General features: G+C 38.5%; 1 protein-coding gene across 1 annotated transcript in view; it reads left to right on the plus strand.

The window, feature by feature from the left end:
* CCDC6 (coiled-coil domain containing 6) overlaps window positions 1-18332 on the plus strand; it is a 50618-nt gene that overhangs the window by 10409 nt on the left and 21877 nt on the right. Inside the window, exons 2-3 of the mRNA XM_021535204.3 lie at window positions 9152-9301; window positions 15879-16007. Of these exons, the coding sequence (XP_021390879.1) occupies window positions 9152-9301; window positions 15879-16007 (279 nt within the window). The remainder of the gene's footprint in view (window positions 1-9151; window positions 9302-15878; window positions 16008-18332) is intronic.

The raw sequence follows: 18332 nt of genomic DNA on the forward strand, positions 1-18332 counted from the left end.
TATAAAACAAACAAACAAAATCTCAACAACAGTTCCATTTTCTGCCTCTCCACCACCAAATAAAAAAGGTTTAAAGACAAGAGTTTTTAAAGATAATTAAGAAATTACACGGTGAGCATCTACAGTTTGAAAACCCCATAAATGGATCTTTATCCGGTGGTCTTTATCCCTAGTTCTAAAAAACTTAAAAGGAGAACAGCTTGATTGATGTAGATATACCAGAGGTTATACACACTTGAAAGAAGGATCTACAAGTGCTGAAAGCCACTTTTACCTAGAAGGGAAGGATGATGAATACAAAGGCAGTTGGTGCTCAGGACCCAGTCAGAGAGAGAAAATGTGCAGTCTTCTACCTGGGAGCAGGGACAGTTGCTGCTAATAGCTGTGGTATGCTGGTGACACTGCATGGCACATGCCATGCAAGCAGTGGTCTGGCACCTGCTGCCTGGAAAAACTGGGTATAACAGAATTACAGTTCAACTGTTATTAAGTACTCCAATGAATAAAAACATGTTTTGCATATTTACATGCTTGCAGTGAGTTACCTGGACTACATGAAGTGAAGTAGGATTTTTGTGGAGGTTATGGGGTGACTATTAAATATCTGTTCACTGCTTTAATTTGTGCCCTTTTGCTTTTGAGTAGAGAAACAGCTGTGGCTGCAGAGCTGCTTGTAACAGGAGTTTGCTGTGGTTGCATTTGGAGCAGGAGTTTGTTACTTTAGAACATAAGTCAGTGCCTGTTAGCACCCATATGCCTCTGAACAGAAGCTGCGTGTTAGTCACCTAATAGTCTACTCTTCTGCTAAATCTTTTGCTGTTCCTGCCATGAAATTTTGGGAATGTGCAGTTTTGAGTTTCCTAATTGGTCAGTCCAGCAAAATTAACTAGTTAATGTGTGGTTACATTGAAGATAACTGTTGATTTTTCAGTGGGCAGAAAATAGACTAAAAAACATTTAAAATATGTTAATTTATGAAGTGTTTATGCATGAGACTTCTGATATTGGAATAATTTTTACTGGTGGGCTACATTCCATGTAGGTTCTAGTACTGGTGGTATTTGGTAGTGGTGTTGCTGAGATTTAAGTTGTTATTAATTTCTAAGTAGCATAACAACCAGATTTCATTAAATTTGAGTATTGTAGATGCAGGTCAAGCAAACAACAGCATTTTTAAATGTGTGGTTATTCCAATGATCACATAGGCAGTGGAAAATTATTAACACACACCACCTCCAACAAAACAGTGTATGCTACAAGATTAGCTATGAGTAATATGATCTTTTTTCTATCTTTCACGTTGACGAGTCTGTGCATTTGAAAATTCGACAAACTGAACACAAAGCTACAAATCTTGTTATGTGTACACGTGCATCTTTGTGTTGTTTTTCAGCATTTTTTATATTGAGGCTGAGCAAAAGCAAAACCTGTTCCACGTGCATCTCTTTCCCATTTTTTTTTTATACTATTGATTAACTAGCAAACTATTTCCAGTACAAAATTTCAGCAGTAAAACAGCTGTGGAACTAAAAGTCAGAGAGTAAAGCAAAAGTTTCTTTCTAGTAGTCATCAGTAAAGGATTAATAGAGAGACGTATTTCAAACTTTGGTTCAGAGTCTGATATGACAGTGAGGTTGTATTTTCCATATTGGCTGTCTTTGTCAGTGTAAGTCTTCACCTGGGTACAAACTAGCAAAGATGGGGAAGTCCCTGGCAAAGCACCATCTTCTGGAAGGGATGTGCTGCTGAAGCTTTGTGCTGGGAACAGTCCCTTGCCTTGCTGGGCTGATGGAGTTTTCTCACAGGGTCCCATTCTTGGTGCCTTCCTTGCTGTGTTTGCATGTGCAGTCATTGCAGCCCTTCTAAGGAACATTTAATGTGCATTTTGAAGCAATATTTGCTTGTATGCAGTGAACTTGAGGACCTAGGGGCAGTGGGTTTGTTTGTGCTTGTATACATGATACTTTACACATGCACTGGAAATCAGTGCTGCTGAAAATGCAGCAAGTGCAGGAAATGTGTGGTGCCTGTGCAGCCGTGGGACAGAGGAATGTCCCCATGAAACAGAGCCATTTGGAAAGGTCTGCAGGCTAGATTTAATTTTCCTGCTGGGTCATTCCTGCCTTGGCCTGTGACTTCTGTTGGCTCAGGTTACAGCTCTTGTGTGCTGGAAGCAGAGACTCCAGCCCTGATAACCGTCTGGGAGCTTGTTCTACATGATGATGTTTAAGTGGATGAAAAATAAGAACTATAAAGCATGTGCCTAATGAATAGTAGATTCTTAAAGTTGCCATGTTGAGTGTTCAGAATAGGAAGTGTTTAGCATGTGCCTGATAATTCTTCCTGTATGGTGTTTTATTAACATATAATCTTTAGTTACATTAAGATTGCATAGTGATATGTAGTCATGGTTAAACTGCTCAGTAAAAGTTATTGATACATTTTTCTAGGCCCTATCTTGACATTTTGTCGGTCACAAAAAATGTGGCATTTTTACATGCTGCATTTTTATTAACTACTTAACGTTACTTATCTTGTTATAATAAAAACCCTTCATAGGACTATACTATATTTTTTTCTGTTTTGAAGAAAGCTGTTTAAATTATTTTTCAATTAGGTAAGTAAATTCTGGAATTGATTGTATTAATTATGAAATTCATATAGCTTGTTACACTTCGTTTGTAATTAGCCAGATGCATTCATTTTATAAATATTTATGCTTGTCAAATGAGCTTGTTTTCATAACTTGCTTATTTTATTTTTACCACTTGTGTGTTTCAATTGTGCAAGACTTTCAGGTCAACATCAAAATGCAGAGAAGGAAGTGTGTACAATGGGATTACATACCATCAAACAATTTACTTCATTGCTGATGCTAAAAGATTATTTAGCATGAACAAATACCAGTGACTTTTGTGTTTAGCAAGCTGGTCAGTTCTGAGGGCTTTTCTCAAGTGCTTTTCCCAAACCAAAAGATGTATGCACCTGAGTTTTTAAGAGAAGGTCCCACCAGGCTGCACAAGCAATGTTGAGCTGAAAATATTTGACTGTGGTCAAAACTAGCTTGGGAGAAAAATGTATTTCTTACGTCGTTTGAATCAGCTCATTTCTCTAGTCAGTCTGCAGCCCTTATGGATTTGTGGCCATATGTTGGGTCACTTGTTAGGCATCGAGGGAAAGACTTGCTGTGCCTGGAGCTGGCAGCAGGAGTGCTGTGACAAAGGCATTTTGACATGTCAGGCCAAAACCTGATTGACCTTTTAAAAAGGAGAAGGGTGGGGGATGAAGGGGACAGAGAATTTCCAACTAGAAATGGAGATTAAAAGTAGTTGTATTTTAAATACTTTAAATGGTAGCTTATCATAAAGCTATTCCTTTATTATTACAGTAATAAATAGTATTATTATAATAAAAACCATATATTTTTTTTATCTCCTCTTGCAGCAGAACTCTACTGAATAGCTGTAATATAATAGGACTTGTGCTTTGAAGCAATTCTGCTTCAGTGGCTTTAATGTTACACAATAGATAGTGTTTAGAGTAATTGAAGTTCTCAGGATAAGTTTCAATAATTAATTTCTTCTTTAGTGTATTTGGAAAATAACTTTTGGTAAGCCTGAAAGTTTGTGATTTTTCTGGGGGAGGGTGGTATCTGTTTATTTGTTTGTTTTTAGAAGCCAACCAACTAAAACAATGCTTTCCTCCTACACTACTAGATCTGTGTCTGCAGCTTGGGTTCCTGAAGGAGCCATTCAAAGGTCTTACTGCTTGTTTGGGGCTTCTAGGAAATACTGTATGCCCAAAGATAAAAATGCATGGTTCTTTCCGTTGCTCCCTTATTCCTGAAAACTCATCTTAACGAAGGGAGAAGAAAAAGGTACTTTTATGTCAGAACAGAGGAAGTTACCCCGGGGGTTTGTCACAGATTAGACAGGAAATCACACTACAAATCGACCCCAGCACTTGAATTCCAGCTCGCCTCTTCAACCATAAGAGCATTTACTCTTTTCTCTCAGGCAGGCCACCCAGCTACAAGAAGTACCTTTCTTTGGGTGAGGGGAAAGCTGTTCCCACATAGTTACTGGGACTGGGTGGGAATTCCTTGTCCTTCAGTCCTTACAGCCAGGAATGTGCTGCTGGCCAGTCGCTGCAGTTGGCAGTAGTGGGAGTTCGAGTTGCTGTTGACTTCTGTTCTTGTGGTGGCTCTTATCATTGTCTGTAAGGCACATTACATGTGCTGTGGTCATTTCAGATGCAGCTGGAAGGTTTGTAGCAAAAAATAGCTGTGCTGTAAAAATTTCTCCTGTTTGGAAACAGTATCAGCCCACTGGAATGTTTATTGCACTTGTAGATGTGTAGTTTTCTGTGTCATTTTAACCTGGTGCCAGAAAGTATGGCCAGACCAGTCACTTGAGTTAGTACTGAGAGAGGAGGAGTGTGTACTTCAGGAGAGTTGGGAAGCTTACATTTTATTCTATGCAAGAACTGCATATTTAAAAATCATGTCATTGTAGCTTCCTGCACTTCTCACCCTGTTTACCTCATCCTGTTGAGTAGGACTTTAGAGAAGGCTGCTTTCTGAAGTGACAGCCTTAGTTCAGTGTAACATGTGCAGCAACTGAGATAATCTCTTCCCGAAGCTGTCCCAACCCTTCAGTCTATATTCAGTAGCAAAGATTGAGTTTCTTGTGTCAGATTAAACTGCTCTTCAGCTCCATCTACAGGGTTACATTGTCCAGAGGGCCCTGTCAGCAGGAACTGCACCAGGAAAAGTTGGATGAAAGGTAAAGAGGTCATGGTGGCTCTTGACATAAAGATTAAAGACCTTCAAGGGTGGATTAGATTAAAACAATGCTTGGTAGGCTGTTTCCAATGAGATCCCCTGAAACTTGTGTCACCTTTACCCTGGATGCTGCTGGAGACAGGTGATGCAGGCTGGACATGCCTGGCATCTGCCTTGCAGGTGGTCGAGTGTAGGTGCCTAGAGCAGTTTGTGAAACATTTACTGCTGAAATCATCTGAAATGACACCTGGCACTAAAATGCAAGAACATGTGCATGTCAGGTCACTGATAATGTCTGATATTGACCACAGAGCTGGTATTAATTGGATTGCTGAACTTGCTTGCTGTGCAGTATCAGGAAGGCTTGTGAGGCTTTTGGAAGAGCTAGCTGGATGGGGAAGGGATTTTTTTAAGGGTTTTTTTGATAGTAGTTTTTTTGGGGTTTTTTTGTGAATATGTGTAAGCTGATGCCTCATTAGAAGTACTGGATTTTGGTGCTTCATATACAGTTCCAGTGCCAGTAGACCAGTGTGGTCAGTGTCTGGTGCAGTGATACAGAAAAAGCATCCCACCAGAAACACAAACCATGAGAGCAAAGGGAAATTCAGCAGTGTGAACCTGGTCTGCTGAAGGTGTATATGCAAGAAGAACTGAAAGAAGAAAGATATTTTAATGGCAAAACTTCCAGTTTATGCAGCATGTGGAAAAAGAACTTTAGTGCAGCTCAATTCCTAATATGATACTTGTTTACTACTGAAGTTTAGGAAAATATGTTTCTTAGTTATTTTCAAATTATTTGAAATTTAAGCTCAGAAGAACAGATTTTTATGACACTTCATGCATCAGCTCTACTAGTGATCAGGATTTCACAAGCTTCTGCAAGAAAAATAATAGGATTTTTCTTCCTCAAAAGTATAAGAAGTTTTTTTGTGGTTTATATGCATGAGGTGCTTTTTATCTCCCTCTTTATTCTTGATTTCCGGCAAAGTAACATGATAGCCCTTGCATTTATTGTCTTGACCACAATAATTAGAGATTTTCCTTAGTGGATGCATCCATGGAATGCTCCATGTTTTCTGTGCATGGAGTTCTGAGACATGGGAGGCAGGTGGATATGTCTGTTATTATGCAGACAATATGTGGTGAAAGCAGATTGCTTGTTTCAGGTTTCCAGAGATTGACTGATCAGGTGTTAGCATTATGTATCACTCAGTGCCTCAGCAATTTATTTTGTAATATGGTACACAGAACAGAGTAAATGGCTGTTGGTGTTTTTCATGTCAAGTGTGATATGGATAATAGAGGAAAACCAAGAACTATGTGGAAGACCCTTGTGGAAGACCTAGCATTTCTAATTTCTGTATTTTGTTTCTCTTCTTTTTTTTGCTGATGATACCAGACCTCTTTTCAAATACAGATACTTAATAAAAAGACAGGTTATCTCTTTGGAAAAACAGTGTATTCACACCCAGAAAAATCAGTTTGATTATTGGCTAAATATGTAACAGATTTCAAGACTTTAGGCAATATTAAGGTAAACATGAATTATCCTGTTACTTGAGATAATTTATCATCAATTAATGAGTAACAAGATAAAAGGCAAGTTTCAGTATGAAATTTAGAAGAAATATGATAATAAATTACATGCTTTGTACCTAGTCTAAATAACTGTGATGTTTTCCCGCTAAAATGTTTGTGCTGAAAGTGCTGACCCTTGGGTAATTAAATGGACATCCATTATATTCAGTGTGCTGTATGGATATCTGAGGCTCACACTTCGTGTGTGGATGTGTAGGGTTGCTGCTGTTGAGTTGAGAAATGCATTGTTTGTGTGAGGGAGGCAGATTTAATCCTGGCCACCCTTTCCCCAGAGCCTCCTGCACGCGGTGGGCGCAGGGGCTGTTGCAGGGTGGGTTTTGAGCAGGTGCAAAGCGGGGCTGCTCCTGCCAGCTGGGCAGGCAGATGTGGGAGAGGAAAGGGAGCAGGAAGGGAAAGGCTTCGTTCCTTCGTGCCCAGCCTGGGCTGGCCTGCTGCCCGGCCTCGCGAGCTCCCGTGCGGGCACAGAGGAGCCGGCACAGGGATCCTGGCAGCTCCCGTTGGCCTGAGCGCCATCGTTAATGTGACACCAGGAGCTGGCAAAGAGTCTTGTGCAGGCTCGCTGCTATAATAATGTGATTTTAGAGCTTTTGACTGGTGCAAAGCATGAACAGAACCAATCTGTGCAAGTTACAGATGAATAGAAATCAAAGCGGAAACACCCTCATTCTTTTGTTTTTCAGAACCAAGTGCTTTTTAATTTAATTTTAGGTAAGCTTGGTCTGTGTTACTGTCTTCTGTTGTCTGAACCATTGAAAAACAGACACAAGTAGAAGTCCTATGTAGTGAAGGCGGTGGAGGAGTTGATTTTGGAACAGTATGCGTGAATTTTAATGATTTGAGGACAATGAGCCCTTGCAATTTGGCTTGTTTACTCTGTTCTGGAATGTCTCTGAAGACATAAGATGGTTAGTAGCTCTAAGTAAAGCCACATTTAGAAGCTGATAGATTATGTTATTCAGATCAGTTAGATTCCAGGAGTTTTAATCCATTGATATGTGAGCTGACAATATAACATTTCTTCAGACCTCTTGGACAAATCTCTATTTTCTTGATGTGACCACTGCTGAAAATGTTAAGAGTAGCTATTCTCTGCTATGAAGATGCAATACATTAGAGAGGAGATGTTGTGCAGGACATAAGCTGCTAAGCCAGCAAACTCTGCCTGACCTGGCTTTTTCTTTTCTTTCTTTGTTTTTTTCTGGTTGGGTTTGTACCAGCTCTGGTGGTGACAGAGAGAAGGGAGCTGTGACAGATAGATAGTATCTAAGGAAAGGGCCATGAAAAGGAAGCAGTAGAAATGGGAGAAGAGACAAGAAGGCAGAGACAAAGATGTGAAGAGAAGGACTTGATGGAAGGAGGACTCCACTGAGAAGTTTCCAAACCACTGCTTTAGATTTTATGATATTTGTGACACCATGAGGAAAATTTGTAATTGTCCTATTGTTTAACCAAACTGAAAGACAGTTATGTTCTTTAATTAACTTTTTATCCTAGATGTTGAAGGTGTCTAAGTAATTGGCTCTTGGACCACTAGGGAATGTGTCATTCCAGTTAAAAGATCATTGACATTATGAAATCTTTCAAGCATTTTCCAATGTACAATAAGTATAAAGAAGTTGTTATTTTGGCACATTTTGGGCAGAAGATTATGGAAGATAAGCTTTCAGTGATGTCTGTTTCAGTTCTTAAATTTTCCTCTCCCTAAGTTTACTGAAATAAAGCTTGCAGAGTGTTTGCATAAGCTATAATCTGGTGTAATTTTATTAGAATCAGGGCCAATCACATATGTGCAGATCAAGTAATGGATTGCAGGGAATAAAATCACTCCTAACACTAACTTGCCTCATTGGTTAAATGCAGTATTTCTGTAATTCAGTTGTTCTAGACTTTGAACTGTGGCATTAAGAGTTGGCTTTACCGATTTGTAGCTGTGATCATTGCTTTGCCCATATGAAATACCCTTCATGGCCTTCCAGAGCAGGATTTCAAAAGATCACTTTTATGTTCCATTTATCAACGTTATGCTTTAAAACCATACAAACATCTGAACTGTAGGGAATGCTGGAGAGCAGTGTCCCAGGCTGGTGCTCTATGGAGCAGTGCAGGGTGCTAGCATTGAGCTGAAATGGAAATTGTCACTTCTAGTAATTCTGCACGGAGATTTCCAGAGTAGCTTGGAGTGAAGCTACCCCACGGCATTTTTGTGAGTTGCTGTTGTATGTAGTGGAGTAGCAGTTGTGAGAAGTACCATAGCTGTTTTCCTGGTGGTGGGGTAGGAATTCCTGTGAGAGGAGCTGTGCTGCCTGTGGCTCTGCATTTTGGGTTGAAAGAAAACGAGCATTATTTGACTCCTGGAAAGCAGAGCTCAATCTGAGGGATCTAAAAAGGAGGCACAGAGGTGCATGCATCAGTCTGAGCTGTGCTTTAGCTTGTAATGGAGAGCATTTAGATAGGAGTTCCTTTTCAGGCATAGTGTAGGTAAAAATAGGTGTCTGAATATATAATGCTTTTACAGAGTTTATAAGGTTGAGGAGTTTGTGGATTTGGCTGTGAGGAGGCCACTTTAAAGCACCAGTGCAGTTTCTCTAGTCAAAAGGTTAAAAACAAAAAAAAAAGTGCTATAACATTATAAAAGGAGTTGGTAACAGACTTGGGTCCAGCTTACAGGCCTCCAGGATGACAGGCATTTATAGGGGAATGGAATAATTGCAGCTTTTTTGAAAGAAAACTTGTTCCCTTTTTTCTCAAAACTATGTCTTTATTTCACAGCAAGCAAGGGCAGAGCAAGAAGAAGAATTCATCAGTAATACTCTATTTAAGAAGATTCAAGCCCTGCAGAAAGAAAAAGAAACACTTGCAGTAAACTATGAAAAGGAAGAGGAATTTCTCACTAATGAGCTCTCAAGAAAACTGATGCAGGTAATTGGAACCTTTACTGATGTTTCTCCCAGGAGCCTCAGGACTGACTGGTGACTGAACTTTTGTGTTCGTGTGACTGCACTCTGAGGGAAGTGGTCAGGTTGGAAAGCTGACACTTGATAAAAGCAAAGTACAAGAAGTGTAGTGAGTGACCTTTCTTTTTAACATGTTGCTTTGAAGTTTGCATCTGCAAACTCCGTTTTGAGAACCTGAAAGTTTGTATAATGATGCAAAGAACGGGTATAGCTTGCAGTAAATGTCAACTGCTTTCCAGACAAAAGTTATTTTAAAATTATTATTTTAAAATGTTAGTGAAGCACACTTTCTTTTCTGGAGTATTTGATATTTAACACAAGTCCTGAAATATTAAACTTTATATACAATAAGTGCAGTGATGCTCAAAGGAAATTTTTTCTTTAAGTTCGTCCATACTTGTAACAAAACCCTTGCTTCTGTTGAATTAACACACATCAGTTTGATGGTAAAAGTAAAAAGTAGAAGATGCTGGGACAATGCAAAGAAACTTCTTCACGTTACCCAGCTTGCTAATTTTTAGAAGGTGGTTAAGTATTCGTTGGAAGTGGCCTACAGGTTGCTCTGTTCTCACAGTCTTGCCTAAATACCTGCTTTTGGCTCCTGTAGGAGACAGAGTACTGAGTCAGGGGAGTGTTTAATGTGATCTGCCTGAGCTTTTGTCATGCCATCAGTTCTAAGCTTTGTCATTAAAAACTAGGCACTTAAAAGAAGCTTATTTGTATGTGGCAAGCATTGCTGTGTTCTGCAGCTGGAGACTGAAGGCATGTTTGGCCCTGCAGTTAGGAAATAGTGTTTGGAAACACCACTAGAGCTAATCCCATCTGGCGCTTTTGTCCCTGAAAACTGGGCCTTCTCTCACTTTGTCTCTTTGGTGCCTGTTATCACACAGGAAGCTCAGTAGCAAGATAAAAGATCCCTTACTTGGTATTACTATTTCCCCTTGCTGTTCTTGAGGAGTGACAAGAATGTTTCTGACTAAGAGACATGTTTGGTTTCTAAGCCATACATTTTCATTAAAAGCAGAGAAGCAGATGGCAGTAAAATAGGGGTATCAACTGTTCTTTTCTAATTGAAGTAAGATGTGGATATCATTATAGAAAAAGCTTTCCCTGAAGTCTCTTGCAGTAAAGAGAGAAATGGTACATTGAACAATGTTGTTTAATTGAAAGGGAAATGTAGAAATCTGTTACAGAACCAGGTTACGTGGGACTGTATAAAGAGAAAACTAAATCTTACTTGAAAATAAAAGCATGGATTACACCTGATTTGTTTGAAGGGTTTTGACGTCATACAATGACCTTGGACACAAATTTGTGCCACAAAGTTCTGCAGCAAGTAAATTGTTGTATCAAGTAATTGCTTCAAGTATGCTTAGCCTTTTCCCTAGAATTCATGAGATTGTTTTAACAAGTTTTTTTTTTAACTATCTTTAGTGGCATTCTTAAGTTGCTAAAATTATGCAAAATTGTGCAAAAAGAGAAATACAAACTTCCTGTCAACCTAAAAATGCAATTATATTTATTCTTTTTTGCTATGGACTTTCAGAAACTATTCTTTGACTTTTGCCCCAAATTATAGAAAAAGGTAACATTCTACTGTTGTCACAATGGCCAAGCATGTGCTTGGCTCGTTATATATGAAACAATGCAAGGGCACTGTGCAGTTTGTCTGTTGAAAACCTTTAACAGGTGCAACTTCATTCTCATTGGTGAGAGAAAGATGCAGAGAAGCATCTGAAGTAGAATGCAGACATAAAGCTGGTGTTATTCTCACCTTTCTACAGCATCTGGAGAAAATCCTCAGTTGTGGATTCAACATCATCCCATAGATACTACCCAGCTTTCAGCAGGCAAGCTGCAGGCTTCTGCTGAAAGAAGAAGCTCTATAGCCATACCTACAAGAGTATGGAGGTAAAATTCTGACCACCACCTGCAGCCTTGGATTTCATTCCATGTGGCCTTGCTGTAAGCCTTTGATAAACATGGCTAGGTCAACCAGAAGATTTTAAAATACAGCAACTCATAAATGCAACCGTGTTCCAAATTGTTCATTCGGAAGCTGTGTGATTTCTCTAAGCACCATTAGTTAGCAATTTTTGAAAGTAAATTGTGAGTTTGTCCTCTCAGAATAATAACCCAGGTAACTTGAAAATGGGAACAGCAGTCAACATCCTGGTGGTGGTGTTGGTGGTTTGCCTGTGAAGGGTGAGTGGCGTGGAATTTCTTGCTTAGAGGTTCACCTGAAAACTTCAGTGCACAGAGGAGATAAGGGTTATATCAGTGCTCCTCCACAAGGCCAGAGCTGAAACCTTTGTGGCTTGTGCACAGGCAGCAGTGGTGTTTCTGTTTATGGCATATACTACAAATGTTATTAACCCTTCCCTTGCAGTGGTCAGCAGGTTCTGTTCTCCATACGTTTGGATGACTTCTCATACCCTTGCAGTGGCTCAAGACTTGTAGTACAGGTGGAGCACTTGTTGTAAAGCAAACAGTTTAATATTAAAACTGTTTTTCTATTTGCATGTATGCTGAATGCAGATCTCATTTCATGGCTTGATTATGTCTTTGTGATAAAATTGCTGTGAAATACAAAACCAGAATATTGATATATTCCCCTAAACATGAGTAATGTTGTTGGCAACTTACAAATGGTACAGAAGAAATGGTCCCTTGCATTAAAGAGCTTACCAGTAGAATTAGGGAAATTTCAGTATTACCATGTTTCCTTGAAAGTAATTTTTCAGCTCTTCAGAGGTCATGGACTTAGTAAATTGACATTAGAATACTAATGAGTTGCAGGCAAATTTTTTAAGCAGCAAAGAACTAAAAATAATACTTGATGGTTTTTGTTTTCTGAAAGTTTATCTGCTCCCTGAAGGTTTTGATCCTTCAGTGTTGAATCCTGGAAATTCTACCCACGTAGAACAACAGATTAAAAATTGAAGAAGGGAAACTCCTAATATTACAAATAAACTCATTTTTTTGAAAAAGAGGGCATTATTAGTACACATCACATGGTCAGTTTAGAATTTATTGCGGTGTCTTTTCTGTAGTTAGGTAGTCTTCCCATTTTTCAGATGTAGGGCTACATTCATGGCTAATGTTTTTTTAGACCAGGAAGATAATTATAATTTTCTTTTTTTTTTTTTTTTTAATTTCCTGAGAATTGTGGGTGCCAATACTTAACCATTACTCACTAGAGTGTAGCATTTCTAGCTTTATTAGGTGAATAACGAACTCATAAATGCCCACTTCCATTTTTGGCATCTTTGCTCTGCAGGGAATTCTAGCTAAATTGGATGCAGATTTTGGATAATGACTTACCCAGGAATACAGTAGTCTCCTGTTGATTGTTCCACTGTTCTGTGGGATTACTCTTAACCTCTAGGTTTGCCAGGCAGTGTTGGTCTGACCTGGAACTAGACTTACAGCATTCATGCTGTCAGACATTGTACATCAAATAGCTTCTTGCCTTTTGGATAAGTAAGGGAAAAAATTGCATATAAATCTGTTGTTTTATCTAAAACTTTGCATTTTGGAACTGAGGAGAGGTACTTCTGCTAAACTCCATATGATTTGCACTCTCAATTTTCAAGTATTTACAGCTCTGTGCTTCAAAATCACTGCCATATTACTCTGTTGAAAGGCACTTAGCAGAGGGACTTTTCCACAGTGCCTGTATGTTTGTTGCTTTGTCAGACCTTTGTTTGTCACAATTGTAGGGGCTTATGCTTCTCATTCAGCCTGGCTTCTGGAATGAGCTCCCAGCAAATTAAAGCATTTTAAATGTGGGAGCTGCCTGCCAGAGCTGCAGTGCTCCTCCAGCAGCCAGGAAGAATCTCCCAGTTCAGCACCGTGTGCATTACTGTTATAAAACACAGGCTGACATCAGGTTTGCAATATCAGAAGAAATTAATTTTGGAACCTTTTACTATATGCAAGACTCAGTCTAAGCAGACATGGCAGCACATAAAAGAAGGTGTTTCCCCTGGAATAATACTGTCTTTCTGGTGCCATGCTATTGCTTTATAATACTGTTTAATAACTGTAACTTTCACTGTGTCTACAAGCCAAAAGAATGAATATACAATTTTATTAGATAAATTTCTTTTGTTTTGCATAATTACTAATTTTCTTGGTTGAGTGTTGCAAGAGTGAAGAAGCACATGCATCTCAACAGAAGTCTTAAACAGATTTTTATCACATGCATCCCTGATAAAGTTCTTATAAACCTTTTACACATTTACTGTATTTTCCTATGTACTTCATGTAATTGTATTTTTATTTACCTAATGAAGTCTCTAAAAAACATGCTCTCAAAATACCATGCATCAGCTCAAGGATGCTAATGGGATTGTGTGGAATAGGCAGAGCCAGCTCATCTATCAATTATTTGATGAACATCTGGGCATAAAGAGGAGGCAAACTGCTGATACAAAATTGTTAATGAATAGGACTTTCAGGATGCAGCAAAGGAAGAAGTTGACAGCTTTTGAGGGCCTGGAATACCTAAAAATAGACTGTATATCATAGTCTGGGGTATAAATGAGGGTTTGTTTTCTAAGGGGGAACTTCATCCATTGGCTCCATTATTTATAAAAGACTTCCCACTATCCCAAAAGTAAGCCAAAGAAGGGGAAGGTAAGCATGGTCCTGCATTGTATGAGGACTTGTTTCTGCAGAGGGAGAGTATTGCTGTAGTTGTTTAGAACTTAAGTGAGCTGAGGCACACAGTCCTGCTGCTAAGCTTTGTGTTTGATAGGCCCATTCCCACTTCAAACTAGTCACTGTCTTTTACACCAAACCCATCTCTAATCTTACAGAGCTGAAAATTCTCCTTCAGTTTTCATATGCAATTCAAAGCCTGTAAGACATTGGCATCAAGGTGACACTTTCTAACACATTTTTCCTTCTCTTTAGCTGGCAGGTGTATCTATAGACGATTATTACTGTAATCGCATATAATTAAAAACAGTTGGGAAAAACTCTTGTACTTTATGAAGTAAAATAAACACTTTCCACCTCTATTGTACCAGGGGATATTTTCTCATTGTTAGCAATTCTATTCTTCAGCATTAAGGTTTCATCAGTAACTGGATTTTGATTATTTTGGTTTGTTTTTGTAATCAAAGGAGATAAAAGGGAAAAATTATTTTATCCTATATGAGTGACAGACACCACTCAGACATAGTCAAAATATATTTTGGGGATGTTAGTAATATTTTTCTCTCTTTTTGTAAAATTAAGTCATTTTTTTTATTCTAAGAGTTTGCTATTCTAGTATTTGTTTTAAATTGTGAAAAATCAAATCTCAACATTGACAAGCCCCGCAAACACAACCCCCAATCTTTTCCCTTATATATATTGCCAAGTACTTGCTGTCTGCCTGGTGCTCTTCCTCTGTGAGCCTTTTGCCTTGTTCTCTGCGGCAGGCTGCGCTTCACAGACCATTTTATCTCTAAATAGGAGCAAAAGGAGCTGAATTAACAAATGAGCAGTTTTAGCTTATTTCAAAATCAAAGTCTATTCTCTCACTGTGGCAACCTTGGTTTGTATCCGTGACTGTGAAGTATTTCTCCATTTCCTCAGGTTCTCCTCACACATTTAACCCTGTAATCTTACAGATTGTTATATACTAGCCAGAAAAACTGAAATAGAAAAAATAAGCAGGTGGCAAAAGGTGCTTGCAATTGTCAGTGGATGGTCAGAACACAATGTAATTACACCATTGTCTGTTGGTGACATTTGCTTTTTCGTGAGTCAGGTTCACATGTGTGTACCATGGTGCCAGTCCTGCTGTTCTATCCACAGCAAGACTTTGATCCCTGTCGCAGAGGGACTCTACTCCAAGCCATGCTTTATGTTAATATGAGGGGGGTTTTTGTTTCCATCTACTTGAGAGCCTTGAGAGTTAAATTTTTCATTTCCATTGGATATATTAAATGAAAAAAAATCCTTTTGGTATTAAGAAAATGTATAACATTGATTTCAAATAACAGGTATCTTTATGTCATCAGGACATAAAGTTTGATTTTGATAGCATAGGAATATAAATTAGAAAATTCTTTTGTTGTTTGTAAACTCGTTGCACAGCAATTTCATTAGTATGACTTCAGTCACGATTTTCAGCTTTCAGGTGCCTGGAGAAGGAAGTGCTAAGACCTGCACTTTGTGCTTTGGGTGCTCTTGAGATGATGCATTTAGATTAAAATTAATGCTTTTGTGAGCATTAATATATATTTTTACTCTGGAAATGTCATATATATAATGTGTTATATGTAGTATATAAAATAACCTGTTTTGATTTTACTTAATTCAGTAGTTGGAAGTGTACTTTTCTCTGCATTGTAAATATGCAGCACAGTTAAAAATGCTCCTTTTTGAAGGGCTGTTGGGTGAGTTATGCATTTTGAAGTTTATTGAGAAGCATCAGTAGAGAATTTAATATGCAGGAGGAATAAATGTGTGAATAAATGTATAAAAGATGCCTAAGTTCATGCTTTTATTTGTTTAAAATATTTACCTGTCTCCTAAATTTTTAGCTGCAACATGAGAAAGCTGAACTGGAGCAGCATTTAGAACAGGAACAGGAATTTCAAGTGAACAAACTGATGAAGAAGATTAAAAAACTGGAAAATGATACAATTTCGAAACAGCTCACCCTGGAGCAGGTAACTCTTCCATTGCACCATAATATGACTGAGGAAAAAAAAGTCCTTTTGTCTTAGATTTGACCTAATGTTTTAAGCATGTAAGAAACTGGGCAGTATTGAGAATATAGAAAAGTCAGCTCAACTTCCAAAGCAACAGAAAAGTAACATAGTTTATTATGAGAAACTTGGATTAGCTTTTTTCATGGCCATTATATCTCTTAGTATCTATAGTATTATATCTATTGTATCTATTATAGTAGCCTTTGTGTGGGCCTTCATGTCTGCTGGACAGCAGTAACTTCTGCAAATGCAGCTTTTTTGTAAATAATGCTGCTTGTTGCTGTTCATCAGCTTCCACTCGTGCTGCTGGTGAGAAAAGCCTGTCCCTTGTGATGGTGTTAAGCACAGTAATAAATGATCTGTTTGTGGTCTAGTTGTGCTCTAGGTCACCTTTTGGTGGCAGCTTGGATAGCACAGCCCTGGAACTGTATATCCTTCAGAAGCCCTGAAGTTTGACTACATCCAGCTGCCTTTCTCCCTAGATAGTTATGAAGATTATGGAGGTAAAAGCACTTGTTTGGCTGTGTTTCCACAGGATGTTTAGACATAGGGAGTGCTCATGTCTGATTTTAAGCATCTGCATTAAAGCATCTCATTTGTGTCAGTAACTTTTGGCTTAAAAGGCAAACTGGTGAAACCTTTAGGCTTGTTAAAGGACTCCACATTTTCTGGCATGTGCAGGTCCAGTAATTCAGGTGATGTAAATATAGTGTGTTACCTCTGTGATTTCTTCTGCTGTGGAACATTTTTTGTTGCTGGTAATCTGAATTGTTACCAGCTTTGTACGAGTCTCCTTTTTCTGTTGACATGGATAAATTAGTTCATGGCTATCTAAATGATCACGTGAGTTCTCTTGTTTCTCGTGGAAACATTCTATATGGAGAGACCTATGGAACAAACTGAAAAATGAAAAGGTAGGAATATGTAGTTGCCAACAAATCCTTATCCAGCATGGAAATAGCATGAGGTTGAAATAACTCTCTTAGCCACAAGGTGGTGGTGGCTGCCACTTAATCAAAATGCAAAGTAAGCTTAATGTACTAAGCTGTTGTAGTCTTTGAAATGTTAGCATGAGGCATGGCTGATATCTTCATGGTATTATTTTTGTCTTGTTTTCCTGGACAGACAGACAGACTTGTCAGATCATAAAATTTGAAACTTGTTGCTACATCTAAATGTCAGTGATACACTGTTCAAAAAGCACAGATGCACAAAGGTCTTTAGTATCTGTCTTTGAAAACTTTGTTTGTGAAGATGTTAAAATTTGGCTGTCATTGCTTAGAAATTCCATGTGAATTCACTGTAATTCACTGCATGTCTTTGTTTTCTCACACAGTAAGGTAAATGTCAGGTTACTTAGGGCTTCAGCACACTTTCTTTCCTCACACAAATTAAAAGTGCTGATTGTGCTAATTTACCAGCTGAAGCAGCAGCCTTGGGGCATGTGCTGTACCTAGCAAGAAGAAACCCAAAATTGTGAGGAAAGTCATGTTGCCTTTATTGCACACAGAGAGAACTAAGGAAGAGGGATTGTCACAATCTGCAGCACAACCTTCAGAACACCTGTTAAAACAGGACTTGGAAGGAGAACTCCAGCAATGCTTTGAGCTGGGCTATATTGAGGTCTGTCACTAATCAGTGAGCAGACATTACCACATATGTTCACTAAAATGCTTTTTTCTAAAATAGCATGAATTATCTATGCTTTATGTTCTTTCTTTCTCCTTTCCTTTTTTTCATCTGAGCTGCTTATACCACAGATGATTAGGTGGTAGCTGGCTTCTGGTTGCATAGATTATTCCTTAATAAAAATTAAATTGGATTTTAGGGTTCAAATGTGACCTGAAATAATTTCTTAAGTCAGCTTAAAGTCAGCAGAGCATTCTTCTCTGAAGGAAAATGGTGAAGAAATTTACAGCATGTGACTATTTCATTAACTGAATGACTCATTTAAAACAAGCAATAATGTTCTGTGTTCCAGTTCAGTGGTTTGATAGGAAATAAATAGCTGTCAGGATTGCCTGACAGAGGCCAAGTGTGTGTACTCTTGCTGTTACTATTTTTAATTGCTTTTCTATTTAATGCAGTGTAGTGACAAACTAGAATCGTTGCAGTTAGGAGATGACAAATAACAGCTAAACTGCTAATAATCATCTCCTATGTTTGCTTTGAAAGGAGAAGAACATGAGATGGTAAAACCTTTTGGAAAGATTTTATTGGAAAGCAGCAGCAAATTAAAGCTACAAAGGGCAAGGTAGAGATGAGAAGCAGAGAAGTAAAATT

Source organism: Lonchura striata, chromosome 7 (assembly GCF_046129695.1).
Source record: "Lonchura striata isolate bLonStr1 chromosome 7, bLonStr1.mat, whole genome shotgun sequence".
Classification (NCBI taxonomy): domain Eukaryota; kingdom Metazoa; phylum Chordata; class Aves; order Passeriformes; family Estrildidae; genus Lonchura; species Lonchura striata.